This window comes from Sphaerodactylus townsendi, linkage group LG10 (assembly GCF_021028975.2).
Source record: "Sphaerodactylus townsendi isolate TG3544 linkage group LG10, MPM_Stown_v2.3, whole genome shotgun sequence".
Lineage (NCBI taxonomy): Eukaryota > Metazoa > Chordata > Lepidosauria > Squamata > Sphaerodactylidae > Sphaerodactylus > Sphaerodactylus townsendi.
This window is the reverse complement of record NC_059434.1, coordinates 41,173,947-41,192,809: the sequence shown is the minus strand read 5'-3', so window position 1 is coordinate 41,192,809 and position 18,863 is coordinate 41,173,947. Positions and strand designations below refer to the sequence as shown.

The 18,863-nt window shown below is 43.3% G+C and overlaps 1 protein-coding gene across 2 annotated transcripts; it reads left to right on the top strand.

Annotated features, from left to right (window-relative positions):
* Nucleotides 1-8,255: 8,255 nt before the first annotated feature.
* On the top strand, nucleotides 8,256-17,535 carry NPY5R (neuropeptide Y receptor Y5). Of its 2 annotated transcripts, none has more exons than XM_048508809.1 (2): nucleotides 8,256-8,564; nucleotides 14,830-17,535. In XM_048508809.1, the coding sequence occupies exon 2, from the start codon at nucleotides 14,839-14,841 to the stop codon at nucleotides 16,177-16,179; it is 1,341 nt and encodes a 446-aa protein (XP_048364766.1). In that variant the 5' UTR covers nucleotides 8,256-8,564; nucleotides 14,830-14,838; the 3' UTR covers nucleotides 16,180-17,535. The 2 variants fall into 2 exon arrangements, with proteins under 2 accessions (XP_048364766.1, XP_048364768.1); XM_048508811.1 differs by lacking the exon at nucleotides 8,256-8,564 and adding an exon at nucleotides 8,778-8,961.
* Nucleotides 17,536-18,863: the final 1,328 nt, after the last annotated feature.

Below are 18,863 nucleotides of genomic sequence, written 5' to 3'. Positions count from 1 at the left end.
TATTACAACATCCTTGTGTCCCTCACATGTTTGCCCTGTGTCCTGTTGACTAGACCTGCTAAACCAAGTGATAGGAGCTTCATTCCCAGTGTGTGAAGAAGAAGAGTTTTGATTTAAACCCCAGCTTTATCTCCTGTAAGGAGACCCAAAGGGGCTTACAAACTCCTTTCCTTCCTCTTTCCACAACAGACACCTTGTGAGATAGGTGTGACTGAGACAGTTCTGAACAACCTGTGACTAGCCCATGATCACCCAGCAGGAATGTAGGAGTAGGGAAACAAACCTGGTTCACCAGATAAGACTCCGTTGCTCCTATGGAGGAGTGTGGAAACAAACCTGGTTCTCCAGATTTGAGTTCAACCGTTCTTAACCACTACTTGGCTCTCAGTGTTATGACTAGAACCATGGCACGGGGGGGGGGGGGGGGGGGGGGTTAAACCTTTCCTTTCATGCCATTTTCCTCACTAGAATTGACCTGGGAAGTTAGTATTTGAACATTTGGGTAGGCCATCAGTACATGTAGGTTTCCGCAACAGGATACACTGCAGCTCCCTGTGGCCATTTCAGGACAGGAAAGTGGTGTGGGAGAGAAAGCTTAAGTCCCTTTTCCCTGCACACCACAGTCCTGATCTAAATTGGGTCACTTTTGGGAATTAAGATCTGAGCACAGAATTCTCTGAGCTCATCATGAAGATGTTGTAGTTGGATTTTCAGTTCTGGGCCAGGGAAATGTATTCAGATCCCTGTTCTGCCATTTACCTGATCGCATCCTTGGGTCAGTTGCTCTCTAACCCTCTGCACATGGCTATTCTCAAAATGGGGAGAAGTCACCCAATCTCTTGGACAAAGAATGGTATACAAGTGTAATTAAAAATAAATTTAACAACGCTAAAGTTTAGCCAGCTAATTTTAGTTGGTTTCAATATTATGGTCTACATTTAAATGTGTGTCCTTCTTTAAATTAGAAGATTAACGAAGTTACTTGCTCCAAGTCTTTCAGGTGGGGTGTTAGAAACCTAGCAAATAAAAATATTATGCCTTTAATGTATGTTCCCTAAAATGCAGTTCATGTACATTCAGCTCTGGTTAAATCCTTTGTACACAGTGGTTTCTCAAATGGGCTAAAATAGTATTTTTTAAAAAAGAAAAAAGCTTCCCTCTTTTTTAAAAACAAAACAAAAAACCTTCCTACTTGTACTCTTCTGGCTGGGGAGTAAAATGTGCAGTCATGAATTTTCTGCCTTGGCAGAAATTGTATAACTGTCACGCAATATATAATCTGAAGTTCAGACTCAGTTCAGGATGAAATATTCAGAAATCCCACAAGTGGCCATTTGATAGGCATGTGTAAGCAAACATTTTTGTACTACTAACTACTTTCTGGAGAGATGCCCTTTGGAAAAAGATTTTTTCATGCTGCTGCTTGGATGGTACCTGTGGTGATGTCACGATTTTTTTGTTTCAGAAGAACTTAGATGGTTTACACAGATAGGGACCAGTTGAGTAAAGCCCATTGTACAATCATGGCGGTCCCCAGGATTTGCTTCTGCTAAAAGGACTTTTTTTTCTTGCATCTTTACGGCTACCAGAAAACATCCCATGATGATTGGCTACAAAACATTCTCGTAGGCTTCAGTTAAAAGCCTGGTCACCACATTTTATACCTACTGAAATTTCTCACCAGTCTTTAAGAGTGATCAAGTACTGATGATGTTGAATCTGTAAAACGTTTTCAAGTCACAACTAACTCGCGGGGACCACAGAAGGCGGTTTCAAGGCAAGTGAGAAGCAGAAGTGTTTTGCCATTGCCTTCCTCTGCACAGCATTTCCTAGAGGCCTCCCTTCCAAGTACTGACCCTGCTTAGCTTCCAAGATTGGACCAGGTCAAGCTACAGCATGCCACCTTTCCTCTCCATTGATCGTGTCAGTCATCTAAATTGAAAGTTGTGAATAGTAGCCAGCTCTGACCCACTCTGAATTACTTATCAATTCGAATTTCTGGACTGGTTGAGCACAGCCATAGCAAGATAGTGAGAATTTCATTCTACAATTTAATCCTGGAATTAATCTAGCGGCAGAGCTGAAGAAGTTTTCCCCGGAAAATGATGCTCACCATTGGTACCCTTCTGTGGTATTCGCATATCTAGCATATTCATATCAATTTCAACAGGAGGACAGTGAAGGTCCCAGGAAAGTGGGAGGCTGTAATGCAGTCGCGGAGCTACAAGGGGGAAAGGGGGGTGCGCCATGCACCGGGTGCATGCCTGGGGACCATGGAAAATTGCCCGCAGGCCCGTCCCCCTTTTCCCGCCCCCTCATGGTGCCCCCCCTGCGGTGCCCCGCAACCCCCTTCCCACACTTACCTTAGTTCCTTTCCATTTCAGAACTTTTTCAGACTGCAAAAGACCTGTTTGCAGTAAAAACGGCCTGAGGAACTACAGTTCCCAGGAGACCTTGGGGCTCACAAGATCTCCTGGGAAGTATAGTTCCCATCAGGCCGTTTTTACTGCAATCACTTCTGAAAAAATTCTGAAAAAGGAAGTTTTTGTTCTGAAAAGTTCTGAAAAAGGAAAGGAACTAAGGTAAGTGTGGGAAGGAGGGAAGCGGGGAAGGCCATGGGGGGCGGAAAATTAGAATGCGCACCGGGCACAGTTTGGCCCAGCTATGCCTCTGCTGTAATGGAAGGACCCTTACAAGTTTACTTGAGAGGAAATTGCAGAGCATGCATGTTTTTGGAATACCACCAGTGACTTTTGGCTTATTTATATCTTTGTGCTACAGTAAAAATTATACTAAAACATTAAGGACAATTTGCATGGGGTCCTTTAGCTGATTGTGTGTGAATATCTCTCTCTGTTATAGTATTATGATATGAACTTAGAATGACATTGATGGTTTGAAATATTGTTTATATAGGACATATGGGATATACAGTTTTTGTACTTATTTGTACTTTAGCACTTCCACACTTTATGAAAAATGGTAGATTAGGGTGTTTTGTTCTAATCCTTGGCAGCTAGGGTACAGTGATCTTGTTCTTCTTTTCAAAGTCTGCACACTGTACCCATTCCAGTTGTATTTAGGATAAGTAGCCAGGTCTGATCCACTCTGAGTCACTTATCAATTCTAATTTGTTTCTGGACTAATTGATCTCTCTTATCTATGCAGATATTTTAATGCATATTATTTTATATTATGAATGTGTATTGTAGTACTTCCTGTAAAATGTCTAAATTTTAAAATTATTTTATTGTAAAATTGTACTTTGGTGGAATTTTTACTTTATTTTGTATTGTTATTATGGCTTCCTTTTTTTGCTAATGTAATAAATGCCTATACCCCATCACCACTGGCTTTCATCACACATGATGGGCATGAATCCAAGCAACAAGTGGTAGACGTCACAGCTGTGAGGATCCTGTCAACACTGGCTTGGAAGAATCAACTGATCCAACTTGGGACCCAAAGGTGCCCAAGGGGCCTCCAGTTCACTCACTGTATCAACATTGGTGGGTAAGTTCTAGTGGAGCCACAAGGTTTTATCCTCAAGAAAGCTCACAAAGGCCTCACAGCTAATTTCTGAATAACCCTTACTTTGAGATCTCCCCAAAAGGAAGTTAAAGACCAGAAACAATTGTGCTGGGGAAGAGCTAGTGGGTGCAATGCATAATAAACCCTTTTAGGGGCCTTCACCTCCATCTCATAGGATCTCAAAAATGTCCTATAAGATGCTCTTGCTGCTTTGTCATGAGTATGCCACCAAATTCATTCTAGTAATCTAAGCTCCTGTTTTCCCCTCCATAGCTCCACAGTATACCAAAGGGTTAATTTGGAATGCAAGTGAAAAAAACATCGGGGAGTGATCACATCGATGGCTTCAGAAAGATGGCTATGCCAATCTTCTGTTAGCACATCTAATAAGCGGTCAGGAGGCATCAGATCCTGCAGAGTGTTTGGAAAGCCAATCAGACCCATCAGTTTTTACAGGCAAGCCTATACAGGGAGGAGCTGGGATATCCAAACAGGTCTTCAGGATAAAGTGGTCTGACCATGGCATTCTACTAGTAGAGATCAGACTCACCTCTACCCTCTTGGCAAAGATCAAATCCAGTGTGTAGCCTGCTAAATGAGTGGTACTTGAAACAAATTGAGAGAGTCCTAGTGCTGCCATGGAAGACATCAGGTCCATAGTCTCTGTGGAGACAGCAGTCTCAGCATGGATGCTGACTTGGTCCTAGACTAAGTCTTGAGAACTCCAAGGGCCCACCTGCCACAGTCTCCAGGAGACTTGGCAGGGCGTCAGCTGGTCCATGAAGCAGCCGATACACTAGCCACAGCCAAACTCTCTTCAGAGTTCACCCCAGGCCAACACAATGAATGCCAGAGATATTTGAGATGAGAGCACCTTGAAAAATGAAAATGAAGATTATCAGGTGAGTATTCAGTGAGTGCCCCCCTTCCCAAACCTTTGTCTGGGAATGATGAAAGACCGAGAAACCTACACATACATACATCAAGATAATGTGGAAATGAGATAGCAGAGTCAGGAGCTGGTTGAACAAATCATATAGTTTTCAACTGCAGCTGAGGGAATTCACCTTTAAAGTGTTTCTCTGTGTAAAAGCCAACTCTTGGTAAGCAGACAAGGGCTACAGCAGGAAAATGTGGGTGTCAGACTCTGCCTCCTCCTTTTTCACTTGCAAGGAGATAATTTTACTTTTAAAAATCCTGCAATAAGATATTGACAATCACATTCCTTGTTCCATCCTGACATGATACACCCGACTGCACCCGCTCTCTTTTCTGTACACTACTCTAATACATAACAACACACCCTCATGTTTAATGGGTGATTTTAACTATCCATATAAACTGGAAAAATGCATGTTCAGGTCATAGTAAGGAGAGAGCATTCCTGGATATGCTAAATGACTGTGGCTTAGAGCAGATGGTTGTGGAACCAACCAGGGGAGAGGTGATCCTAGATCTAATTCTATGTGGGACCCAGGACCTGGTGCAGGAAGTCAGTGTTGTTGAGCCGATAGGGAACAGCGACCACAATGCTGTCAGATTCAGTATCTCAGCATGCGAACAAGTGGCAACTACTAATGTAGTTACATTCGCCTTCAGAAAGGGAAATTTTTCAAGGATGAGGGGGATAGTGCACAGGAAGCTGAAAGGGAGAATCAAGAGAGTCAAAACTGTCCAGGATGCTTGGAGGTTATTTAAAAACACAGTAATAAAAGCTCAGCTGGAATGTGTTCCACAGGTTAGAAAAGGCAGCACCCAGTCCAAAAGAAAGCCACCATGGTTAACAAGAGAGGTTGAGGAAATTATCAGAAAAAAGAAAATGTCTTTTAGAAAATGGAAGTCCAGTTTGACTGATGAAGAATATGAGAGGGAACACAAATGGTGGCAAAAGAGAAGCAAGTTAGCTGTAAGGGAGGCAAAAAAGGATTATGAGGAACGCATGGCTGCGAACATCAAGACCAGCAACAAACAGTTCTTCAAGTACATCAAAAGCAGGAAGCCAGCAAGGGAAGCGGGAGGCCCGGTAGATGACAAAGGAACAAAGGGTGTGCTAAAAGATGGCAGGGAGATTGCAGAGAAGCTGAATGAATTCTTTGCATCTGTCTTCACCCAAGAGGAGGTGAGGAACATTCCTGCACCTGAACCAAGCTTCTTAGGAGGCGAATCCGAGGAACTAGCGAAGATAGTGGTAGACAAGGAAGAAGTTCTGGCAGCCATTGATAAACTAAATGCTACCAAATCCCCTGGCCCAGATTGCATTCACCCAAGAGTTCTTAAAGAGCTCAAGCATGAAATTGCTGATCTTCTCACTTTAATATGCAACTTATCCCTGAAGACTGGAAGATGGCCAATGTCACACCAATCTTTAAGAAAGGATCTAGGGGGGACCCGGGAAATTACAGGCCAGTCAGTTTGACATCTGTTCCTGGTAAATTAGTAGAATCTATCATTAAAGATAAAATTATAAAACATGTAGAAAAGCAAGACCTGCTGAGAAAGAGTCAGCATGTGGATTTGCAGAGGCAAATCCTGTCTTACAAACTTACTAGAGTTCTTTGAGGGTGTAAACAGGCATGTGGACAGGGGTGAACCGGTGGACATTGTCTACTTGGATTTCCAAAAGGCTTTGACAAAGTTCCTCACCAGAGACTGTTGAGAAAACTCAGCAATGAAGGAATAAGAGGGGAAGTCCTCCTATGGATTAAAAAACTGGTTGAGAAACAGGAAACAAAGAGTGGGTGTAAATGGGAAGTTCTCACAATGGAGAGATGTAGGGAGTGGTGTCCCCCAAGGATCCGTTTTGGGACCAGTGCTCTTTAACCTATTCATAAATGACCTGGAAGTAGGGGTGGGTAGCGTGGTGGCCAAGTTTGCAGATGATACCAAATTATGTAGGGTGGTGAGAACCACAAAGGATTGCGAAGAGCTCCAAGCGGACCTTGATAAATTAGGTGAGTGGGCTCAGAAATGGCAAATGCAGTTCAATGTAGCAAAATGTAAAGTGATGCACATAGGGGCAAAAAATCCAAACTTCACATACACGCTACAGGGGTCAGTGCTCTCAGTCACAGACCAGGAAAGGGATTTAGTTGATAGTTCCATGGGAATGTCAACTCAATGCATGGCAGCTGTAAAAAAGGCAAACTCTATGCTGGGGATCATTAGAAAAGGAATTGAGAATAAAACTGCAAAGATTGTCATGCCCTTATATAAAGCAGTGGTGCGACCGCACTTGGAGTACTGTGTCCAGTTCTGGTCGCCGCATCTCAAAAAGGATATTGAGGAGATAGAAAAAGTGCAGAGAAGGGCAACAAGGATGATTGAGGGACTGGAGCACCGTCCCTATGAGGAGAGGCTGCAGCGTTTGGGACTCTTTAGTTTGGAGAGGAGGCGGCTGAGGGGGGATATGATTGAAGTCTACAAAATTATGCATGGGGTAGAAAATGTTGACAGAGAGAAATTTCTCTCTCTTTCTCACAATACTAGAACCAGGGGGCATACATTGAAAATGCTGGGGGGAAGAATTAGAACTAATAAAAGGAAACACTTCTTCACGCAACGTGTGATTGGTGTTTGGAATATGCTGCCACAGGAGGTGGTGATGGCCACTAACCTGGATAGCTTTAAAAGGGGCTTGGACAGATTTATGGAGGAGAAGTCGATTTATGGCTACCAATCTTGATCCTCCTTGATCTCAGATTGCAAATGCCTTAACAGACCAGGTGCTCAGGAGGAGCAGCAGCAGAAGGCCATTGCTTTCACATCCTGCATGTGAGCTCCCAAAGGCACCTGGTGGGCCACTGCGAGTAGCAGAGAGCTGGACTAGATGGACTCTGGTCTGATCCAGCTGGCTTGTTCTTATGTTCTTATGAAGGAGCATGTTCCCATGTAAAGTATCTTCAGGTTGCCAGTTGGGGATCTCTGGGAAATACAACTGGTCTCCCTGGAATGTCCCTTTTGGGAGGTGGCTGTATGGCAGTGATGGGGAACCTTTTCGAGACCGAGTGCCCAAACTGCAACCCAAAACCCACTTATTTATCACAAAGTGCCAACACAGCAATTTAACCTGAATACTGAGGTTTTTGTTTAGAAAAAATGGTTGGCTCCAAGGCGTGAATTACTGGGGTGGTAGTTAGTGGCTTGGTGGTAGTTTGGTGGTAGTTAGTGGCTTTGCTTTGAAGCAACCGTGCAACTCTTCCAACGGATAAATCACGATCCTAGGAGGGTTTACTCAGAAGCAAGCCCCATTGCCAGCAACCAAGCTTACTCCCGCTTTAGTTCTTCGCATGAAAATCAGTGGGGTTTAACAGTGCTTAAAAGGGTTACTTACACTGCTTCCCCAAAACTAGATCTTAAGTTTAATGCTAATAATCGAGCCCAGTGGCCCAGGCCAGCCTAGATGTGTGTGGAGAGGGACTCTGTGCGTGCCAACAGAGAGGGCTCTGAGTGCCACCTCTGGTGTCATACCCCACTGTGGTCTTTTCCCAAGCCCCACTCCCCCACCTCCAAAATCTCCAGGAATGTCCCAATCCAGAGCTGGCCACCCTCACTGTTTGTGGAAGATCAGTCGTAGGGAGTCAGGGAGGTCCTTGATGTGTTCACTGTTCATTGCCACACGCCTCCTCTTGGGAGATGTCCGTTTTCAACCCCACCCCTTCGGAAACGATGGCCGGAGAGTGCAGTTGGCTGGGTGGAAGAAGGCCAACCCCCACCCGCCACCCCCAATGAATTCTCCACGTGTCTCGGCTCTGGGGTGAGGGAATAGGCAGCCTGGCAACCCAGTGGCATCCCTTCAGGGGCCCTGGGCCCTGCCCACCTTACCAGGAGGAGGACGGCCAAGAAGAAAAGCGCAGCGGCGGAGCGGCGGGACAGTGAGCCAAGAGTAGCTGCGGGTCCGGGACGGGGCAGGCGAGCTCCGAATCGCGCCGGCGCCCCGGGTCAGTCTCAGTTCCTCGCCTGGCGGGCGGAGCCTCCCGGACTCGCCCTGGAGATCAGCCCACTTCTCTCGCCCGCGGGCCCGCCGGGGCCAGCAGGTACAGCACCGCGGGGTGTGTGTGTGTGTGGGGGGGGGGAGACCGCCATCCCAAAAAGGCGCGGCGCCGGGGGAAGGGGGCTCCACTTGCGGGATCACGAGTGGGAACTCAGGGGAGGCTCGGGAGGGTGGGGGATCAAGAAGTTGAGCTCCGCAGGGTGAATGGGGGAGAGGCAACGAAACTGGCTTTTGTGATAAGCCACTCGCGGTTAAAAAACCCCAAGCTCCTTCGGCTTAACCGTTTGCGATCCGCGAACAGAGGCGCGCTTGCCCGGCGCTGGTGGTTGTCTGGCGCCCTTTGCAGGACCTGCCTCCGCCGAGCGGCTTCCGCGGGCTTCTCTCTCCGCTGAATTTACCCGAAAGCAAGGCCCGCTAGTTTCAACGGCACTTCTTTCTGGGTAAGTGTGCCGGCTAGATCGCCTACCCTTTCCTCAGACTGATACCCTCTCGCTGTGGCCAGTCTGCGGAGAAGCAGTTTTCCTATCTCCTAATGCACTTGTGCCGGATCCACTCCGTGGGAAATGCTTTCCTGCGCCAGCATCATGCACTGAAAGACTTCTTTTCCCTTCCCACGTATGAACATTATTGTGCTTGAAATGGAAGAGAGGCATTGTCAAAAAGGTGCCCAAAGCGGTGAATGCTTGAAGCATCAAACCTTGGCAGTCATGACCTGGCTTTTAGATCCGGAACATTCAGATTCGTTGTTAATTCTGGATTTGTAAATTGTACTTAAAGCCAGTTGAAAGTTTTGTTCATTGGTATGATTTCAGCGAAGCTGGCTATGGAAAATGCAATTTAGAATGAATCACACTAAAAGCATCATCCACAATTCATTCATGTAGTCTTAAGGTGCCACAAGTGATAATTCTAGGAAATCTGCCTTTGGTCCTGGAGGAAAAATGTCAATGCTTAACATGATTTGTTGGGGCTAATAAGGCTGATTATTATAAGTATGATCAATGTATGTATTCTGTACAGTTAAATTAGACTTTTCTCATCTATGGGATTGCATTTCCCCAAATACCAAATGTTTTGGAGTCAGAAAGTGGAGTCGTATAGGTACATATATACATATCATGTGTGTGTGTGTGTGTGTGTGTGTGTGTGTGTGTGTGTGTGTGTGTGTGTGTGTGTGAATGAATGATGCATTACACCAAAGTGCTCAGTCAGGACCACATACTGGGAGAAGGAGCTCTTTTTGTGTGTTGGAATAAATGAGTGGGCTTTCAAGGGCTTCTCAGAGCCAACTCTGGTGTCATTCTCCATCTCGGAAGCAGAGTCTGCTCCAAATATCCTCCTTGCAGGCATTTCACCATTGTGCCTCTTCAGGGGATCTTGCAGCAGATCATGAGGTCCTTCCATAGGATGTGGAGGGGGTTTGTGCCAGTGCTGACCCTTCCACTGCACGAATGCTCTTCAAAGGAGACTTGCAGATCCAGCAGGCACACAGCTGTTTTTCAGCAATCTCTGATCTCTACCGTGTTCTTTTTTCATAGCTAAACAAAAAAAATGAAATCCCACATGCTTAAATACATGTAGATTAGGTGAGTCAATTAATACTCACATAAGATGGCAAGATAACAAGGAAATCCCCAGTGGGAGAGAAAAAGAGTCAGTTCAGTTTCAGCTCAGCTTGTGATGAGAAAGAGAAATATTTTTCGAGCAATTAGTTGCTTCGATTTGGTAGAGATAAAAAGCCCTGCTGTATGGAACGCTTCCCTTTTTCTTGTTTAATTTAAAATTCACAGAGCTCATGTTCACCCAGTTTCTGCCATCAGCTGTCATTCTAAGAAACTTTCAAAACACTCTAACATAGTTCTAGTAGTTTAGCATGGGTGCTAATGGTCTCCTAATGGTCTGTGATAAGCACAGTGATTTGCTCAGACTGCAGGAAAACTGTGGGGGGAGGGTGGCCCTGAGTCCTGATTAAAGGAGTGCCTCTGTGTCCATTTTTCCATTTTACACCTGGGGTGAAAACAATGTAACTTCCTCATGGTGGGTGACTGGATCCAAGATGTAACGTACAAACTATCTGGCAGAAAGGGTGTTACCATAGAGGGAAAAAAATCCTATGAAGTGAACTAAATGGAGAATTGGCCAAGAATGAATGAATCTGATTCTTAGCAGAATGACACTCTTCTGAGCCCAGTGACTTAATGGAGGAAGTGACTCTTGAGAATTGCAGTCTGCGTGTGTGTTTTTAATGCATACCTCTCCAGTTTTTCATCATTGGGGTCACACTGAACAGGATTGGCAGCATTAGCATTGAAACTCTTGCTGAAAAATCATTAGCTCATCCAGTTTCTAGCTTGTTCTGGGATCCAGAAAGCAGAGCTATGTTGCCTTTGTTAACACTGACTGACTTCCCTTTCACGAAGCAGGTAAGTATAAGAGGCATCAGGCTAGTTATAAGTTATATTCTGGCCATAGTGGAAGATGCAGTCACTTCTCTGGGCCAGAAGAGCAAAGCAGACCCCAACTGGCAAAGTAGGTCTGTGTAACTAAAGTCCTCTTATATAGGTACAGGCTACACAAAGTGTCCATATGGGCACATAAGACCAATTGTGGCTGTGTAAAGTGACAGCAGAAAGTATCAGAGATATCAATTGGTATGAAGGCTGCCTACTAAATCACTGTTACTCATCACAAGGAATAACTAATTGGGCGAGTGTTGCACTTCAAAAGAGGAACTCACAGGAATGTGTAACAAAAACCCATGATTCATTCATATGCAGTTGCTGGCAAAAACCAGTAGCGTGATGGGAAACCATTTCCCCCCCTCAAATTAGTTGCTTTATGAGGGAGGAAAAAATGGCAAAGGACGCCTAGCAACTTTTATGCTCTGCATCGTCTAAGTCCAGTGCACCTGATTATATGGAACTGGTGTCACAATGGCTGCAGTGGCGCATGCCGCTGTTGGAGTTGTAATATCCAAAGAGAGAGGCAAAGCCATTTAACAGGGCCCAAACAATGGGAAGCCTATTCCTTTCATGTCCATAGGCTTCCTGGAGACCTGTGGATTGCCTTTGTTGGAAGCAGGATGCTGGAATGGATGGTTCTTTGAGTCTGATTCAGCAAGACTTTTCTTAACTTCTGTCCAGAAAATCCTTGCTACTTGCCCCCAAAAACCTTTTTTTCTAAATAGTTGTTTTAATTTACAGTCTGCTACAGGTGTCATAAACCTCCACTGCTCAGATAAACCTGAAGGGAGCTATGTAAATAGACCATTGGTTGTCCTGTTTTCTCCTTGTCATGACAGTACTAAACTTGGTGGCGAACCTATGGCACTCCAGATGTTCATGGACTACAAATCCCATCAGCCCCTGCCAGCATGGCCAATTGCGAATTGTAGTCCATGAACTGATGGGAATTGTAGTCCATGAACATCTGGAGTGCCATAGGTTTGCCACCACACCTATTTTCAGCATGCTAGCTGTGGGAAGGAACTGTTGGCTTCCAGCTACTTCAAACCAGCCTATGGTAAACTGGCCACGTGCAACTGTTACCTTTCGTAAAAAGTGCGGTAAACCCAATAGATGGAGGTAGAAGGCACACAGTGGCATGCCAATTACTAGGAGCTGGCATAGGTCGTCTGTTCAAGTTGCCACCATGGGGCAAAAAAGGCCCCCTAGTCTTTTCAGCAAAGATATTTCTGTATGTAATGGCTGTTACTTAAATCACTTGGCAAGAAAGCAAAAGCTACATTCCCAATCATTGTACAGTATAAATACTGGCTCAGCATGAGATCTAGAATGACCAGGTTTTCTGCACTGTGGTAAGTATTAGATGTCGATTGAATGGCACAGTGGAAGTGTGCCTGCCTTTTTGTGTCTTTGTAAGTACAGACAAGAAAAGAGTGAGGTATATGGGTCAAATACAGGTTTGCCTAAAGTTTGTGCAGCTGTCAATACTACTGGTTTGCCTCAGTAGTTTTCAAAGAATGCAGTCTTCCGAAGGTGTTTACAGTTTATTTTTAAGACACAAAGAAGTCCAATAAACTATGTAGGTAATCTGGGTTGTTCACAGTGGGCAGAAAACTAATACACTCTATAATTTAGGCAACCAATAGTTGCTCTCACATCACAAAAATAAAACCTTCTGCTAAGAATTAAGCTATTAGGACATAAGCTAATGTATGTCTACATTTGTGTTTCAAGAGTGCTATGGAACATTATTATCAAATATAGAATGATAATCTTAGTGGAGTCCTTTAAAAACAAAACAAAAATGGTATTTTAAGGCCAATCACATTTTGGGAGAACATTGGGCACTCTATGAATGACAAACTCAGCATGATAATTGCACACAAAATCACTCAGGTCACCTAATTAGAAAAGTGAGGACCAAACTACACATTATATTGGAGATATATGATCTTCAGAACTTCACACATGTATTGTCGAAGCCTGTAAAACCCACCACAACCAGTTCACACATGTAGTTTAGCCTTAAAGAAGATCACAACAAACTCCCACAACGGAGCTGGCCATGGTACTTGGTTCTAAACAGCTGGACAGGTTCAAATCATCAATCTGCCATTCACTAGGTGACTTTGGGCCTATCACTTTCCTTTGTATCCCTCTCCCCACACTATTTCCTCTTTCCCTCCTCCTAGCAATCTCCACAGCCTCTCCCCTTTCCCTACCTCACTCTCTCAGCCATTCACCAACCCATCTTTTATTTGCCTCCCATATCGACTATATTTATTATTTATTAACTTCATTTATATCCCACCTTTCTCCACAGTTGGGACCAAAGTAGCTTATGTCATTCTCTCCCCTCCATCTTCAGAACCAGTTTCGAGTGATATCACAGTAATTTAATTTGGATATTATTGTGTTTATCTGGCAGTAGCCATGTCGACGTTTTCCAGGAACAGCTGTGGCTGGTGTACCAACTTAACCTTGTAAAGGGTTTCTCAGTAACGTTTGTAGTCTACCCATCCAGAGAAAATGTGACATTGAGGAGACTGTGAAACTATTCCTTGTAGGTTGTATTTCCTTTCAGAACCATTCTAAACCTATCCTTGCAGGTCTCGTTTCATTTTCAGTTTGTTCTCCCACAACTAATAGTTTTGCTGTGTCTTTTGCCCATTCAACACAGGCCAGGATACATGGGTGTAGGTTGCTATACAACCCATTGGAAGGGGGACTTCGCACAGGTCCTGCTCCCAAAATAAGTCTGCCCAGTTATATTTCCCCCAACCCAGGTTTTTTGAAAAATCCTGGTTTGGAGCCACTCCTGAGAGAATGGCAAGGCAGGAGATACTTTATTTCCCTCTCTTCAACACCATCCTCCACATTGAGGGAGAAGCTGCTTGCCATTGGCTGGACATTTCCTGTTTAAAAATTTTGTGACTTGCAGCTGCATATCTATGCAGGTGCAGCCAGTCATCTTGTGGGACATTGGTATCACTATAGAGGCTCATTTCAGCCTGCCTAAGTAGCTACACAGGTGTTGCAGGATAATAAAAAAAGAGAAACATCTTCATGCAAAGGCACGACAGCAACCTGGATTGTTTCCATGGCCTCTACTTGCTGCCTGCATGGAACGCATGTGAATGGAAACCAGGAAAATGGGTTCCTTTATCATGATTGTTATATATTTGCTGTGTGGAAGGGGCCTCTCTGTTCATCCTACAACCATTTTCCAACCCCTTTTCATTTCAAATTTATCATAGTAGCATTAAAGACTAATGGGGAGAAACTAGTGATCTAATTTCATTGAATTTCATGGTTATGACCACAACAAATGTGATTTTTCAAACGACTCTACTTTTCTCAGCAAAACTCAGCAAAAAAAAGAAAAATGATTAGTACCAGTCACTTATGTGATAATCAGCTTGAAGTGGTAATCAATAATGTTATCTGATGTAGCTTTTAACACTTGCTTGTGGTTTGCTCTATTGTACTGTCTGAGAAACTGGACATGTGACTGAAAGGGTTTCATAAGCATCTATTGGGAATGACTTGTGTCAACAAGAAAGTGTTCCTTTTTCATTCAAGTATGACTAGAACAGAATCCCAGGAAAGGAGATGGAGAAAAAAAACTAATCATTTCTCAAAGATGACTTAAAAGCATGGGAAAACAGATCTGATGGAATTGTTTTGGTCAAAATACCCTTTAAGAGCCAATTTGCTTTTTTCCCCTATGAGCAAACCACAATTACAAGTAGCAACCTATCCAAAAAGAACTTTAAGAGGCTAATTTACAGCATGGCCATTATTGCTGCAGTTAATAATTACTCTGTTTCTGACTCTGTACAGGACTTCATTATGGAAATAGATCTCAAAGCCTACAACAACAGGACCCTTGCCAAAGAGAACAGCTCTACCTTTCCAGTGGACTCTAGTTTCCCTACCTGGGAAGACTATAAGAACAGTGTAGATGACATACAGTACTTTCTGATTGGTGTTTACACCCTGATAAGTCTTGCTGGCTTTATGGGAAACCTGCTGATTCTTGTAGCATTAATGAAATGCAAGCAAAAAACTGTAATAAATTTCCTCATTGGAAACTTAGCCTTTTCGGACATTTTGGTGGTTGTCTTTTGCTCTCCTTTCACTTTGACATCTATTCTGCTTGATCAGTGGATGTTTGGAAAGGTCATGTGTCATGTCATACCCTTCCTGCAGTGTGTGTCTGTCCTAGTTTCCACTTGGATGTTAATTTCAATTGCTGTGGTCAGATGCTTAATGATACGACACCCTCTTTCAAGCAATCTGACGCCAAAACATGGCTGTTATCTTATTTGGACCATCTGGTTTCTTGGTCTAGTCATTTGCTCCCCTCTGCTTGTTTTCCACAAGATTGTCAATCTTCACGAAACCCTTAATCTGAAAACCCTGCTAAGCAAGCACTTGTGTATCGAGTCATGGCCATCTGCTTTGTACAGAATTGCTTTTACTATCTCCTTATTACTCATGCAGTACATTTTGCCTTTGGTTTGTTTAACCGTAAGCCACACCAGAGTCTGTAGGTCTGTAAGTTCCAGATTGTCAAGAAAAGAAAACAAACTGGAAGAGAATGAGATGATCAACTTAACCCTCAGTGCACCCAAGAACTGTGGGCACCCACTGCAGCTCTCTGTCTCGGAGAGATGGAGTTATACTTTTGTCAAAAAACAGCGTAGGAGGTACAGTAAGAAAACTGCTAGTGTGATGCCAGTGATTTTAAGGCCCCGTCAAGATAATATTTGTCGTGATTTCCCAGAAACATCAGGAACAGAAAGGAGTCAGCTTTCTTCATCTACCAAATTCATACCAGGAGCACCCATCTGCTTTGAAGTAAAGCCAGAGGAGACTTCAGAAGCACAGGATGGGATTATAGCAGCTCGGCCTACCACTCAGGTTATGAAGAGGTCTCGGAAGGTTTTCTGCCGATTGACAGTGCTGATCTTAGTATTTGCAGTCAGTTGGATGCCCCTTCACATTTTCCATGTTGTAACAGATTTTAATGGCAACCTCATCTCAAATAGGCATTTTAAATTGGTGTACTGTATTTGTCATTTGCTCGGTATAATGTCCTGTTGTTTAAATCCCATATTATATGGGTTCCTTAACAATGGCATAAAAGCTGACTTGATGGCTCTTATTCCATGTCTGCAGATATCGTGAAATAACACTAAGGTATATATTTAAAAAATGTCCACATTTCTACCAGAACTGTGAAATATCTCATCTGGCTGTTCGTGTGAATGCACTGCACTTCATAATAATAATTGACCATTTAATGTAGAATGGTTAACTCCAGGCCTAACCAATTTCCTGCATTTGTTTTCTTGTTCAGGCGTGCCTGATGTCAAAGTCTGACTTGTTAATATTGATTCCTCTAATCTTTTCCACCAGGAAGGTTTACAAGTCAGTCACCCAAGTCAAGTTTTAGGTTAATGTTGCAATTTAGTTTCATGATTTCTTTGTCTCATAAAAATATATCTCTGTAGTCTCACTATGTGCAGGAATGCAAGATCATAGCATACCTCTATATGTTCTGGCCAAAGTTGCTTCAGCAGTATTTCAAGAGTTTCAGATAGCAAACCTTGCTAGCAAGTATTAAATTGATACATTGCCATTAGGCAATAGATGAATTATTAAATGTTTTGCTAATAAGTATTGTTTAAAATGAATCCTTTTAAATAAAATGTTGGCTTCTTTGTAACCAGGGCATTCTTTTCAGTTTAATACAAAGAATTTGCATCTTAATAAGGTTTAAGCTGTAGGCAAACTGTACTGAAAAGCCTACATGTAAACAACAACCAGTTCCATATTTATTTATTACAATATTAACAACACAGAATGATACATGTACTTTGCACTTTACAAAATCACACAGTATCAAAGGCAACTCTCTTCCCACACACTTTTAAATTTCACCAGTGAAGGAGACCATAGGGAGAAGGTTCAAAGGGTGCCAGACAACAAATAATACATTTGTAGCATGTGCCCACATTGTAGAATGCTACAAATTGGATCCAGCCAAATTTTCTGCTGGTGAAAAAGGAAGGTGGGAATTACCCAAACAGGCTATGCTGCGGATCATGGAACCTGTATGTAAAAATACTGTGTGGAATTAAGATTCTAGCAAGCAGTGGAATTGAGTGAAACTGGCTGAGAAAAGGATGGCTTGCTCCAAACTTAAATCATAACATCTGATTTTCCAGTATTATATTTTCAAACAAGTGTCATTGATGCAAATGCTGCATGGGCCTCTAAGAACTGTCATGACTGTAGCATGCATTTCTAAGGGGAAAATGTGTATATCAGCATAATATTTAAAAACACAGTAGGTTGGATACCACTGAAGATTTCCATGAGCCAACAGCCCTTGAGCAAGTTGAAGTGCTAAAAGTATCTGTTGCTATCTACTTGCGCAAAGTGAAAGTAATTGTAACTCTGTTATGTTCTTTGTGTGTGCAATGTATTCCTTTTGCTACAGTTTCAAAAGCAGCTAAAATAAAATGCCAATCATCCATTGTTCTGTATGCATATTGTAATTTTGTTGAAACATTGAAGTGCTGTATGTTGCTGCAGTCCTTGCACTATTACTTGCAAAAGCAGAACTGTGCTAAGTACATTTTCCATTCTGTTCACAGAAAGTAGCTTCTATTTTTAAGGTTGATATTACTTGACTGGTGATTATCCTCTACTCAGGTATGAAGTTATGAATCCAGTTCAGACATACTTCACCACAGTATATGCTAGCCCTGGAAACTTTAATGGAGAAGTCATCAGGCATGCTGGTGATTGTCCCTCCATAATATCTACTTTACCCATGTGTACATAGGTCTGACGATCTGTTACCTTGGGCAGTGCAATCCTATGCACCACCTCCACAACGGCAGCCAGACACTGGTGTACTCATGTAGCTGCTAATCTCTTTAAAGGCTTTCAGCAGAGACAAGAATGCAGAAAGAAACAGACAAGTGGAGATGTGCAGCCTGAAGTCATGACAGCATCCCCAGTAACTGTGTTTCCACGTCCTGCACATGTAACAAGCTGTGACGGCAGGGCTGTGATGGATGGAGCTGACAGAACCAATCACAGGGCTGCGGGACCAAGGATCAAGGTCTGTTCATGTCACAGTAAAGGCCATGGAGCCTTGTATGTGGCACCCCCTAAAGAAACAGAGCCCTGCCTAGTAGTAGTAGGACAGCTGCCAGAGTTAGAAAAAACACAGCAATTGCTCACCAGCAGTGACCCCAAACAGGTCCATGGCCCATATTGTTCAAAGGCTTCTGCGACAGACCCTCTTTCCTTTCTAACTTTCTGAGACAAGCCAAATTCTCTCTGACTAAACTTGTCAGCTTTCCCACCCTTTTTTCAGGGACTGAGCAGCTTGATATGGCAGCATGTGGTGGTTTAAAAGCACCATTGCTCAGTTCTATTACTTTCCCAGAAGGTAAAAGGAGCCCATTATTTTACTTCTCTCCCCCTTCTCAAGGCACCAAATAATACTGAGACAGGTTCAATAAATTGAATTAAAATTGAAAGAGGAGATAGGATGGGAGAAATTTAGATGGAAGGTAAATAAGTAGGTGATAAACATATACACAAGCTTTGGGTTAGAATTCAGTTTTTGGTTTCAGTCCCAGGCACATATCAGTTTCAGAAGCTCAGATGTTGCTTAAATTGTACAGTTTCAGATGTTTCTGGCTTAAGGCTATACATAGACTCCTAACAGGCTGGTACTAATTCCTAGTACTCTCTTGCACAGGCTTGTCTTGGTTAGAAATCCAAAACTTAAACATGTTGGTTGTGACCTATTGGTACTTTCTACTACCACCATCTAGGAAGCACTGTAT

Coding starts and splice junctions, on each gene's coding strand:
- NPY5R (XM_048508809.1), top strand. CDS start 14,839: ATGGAAATAGATCTCAAAGCCTACAACAACAGGACCCTTGCCAAAGAG.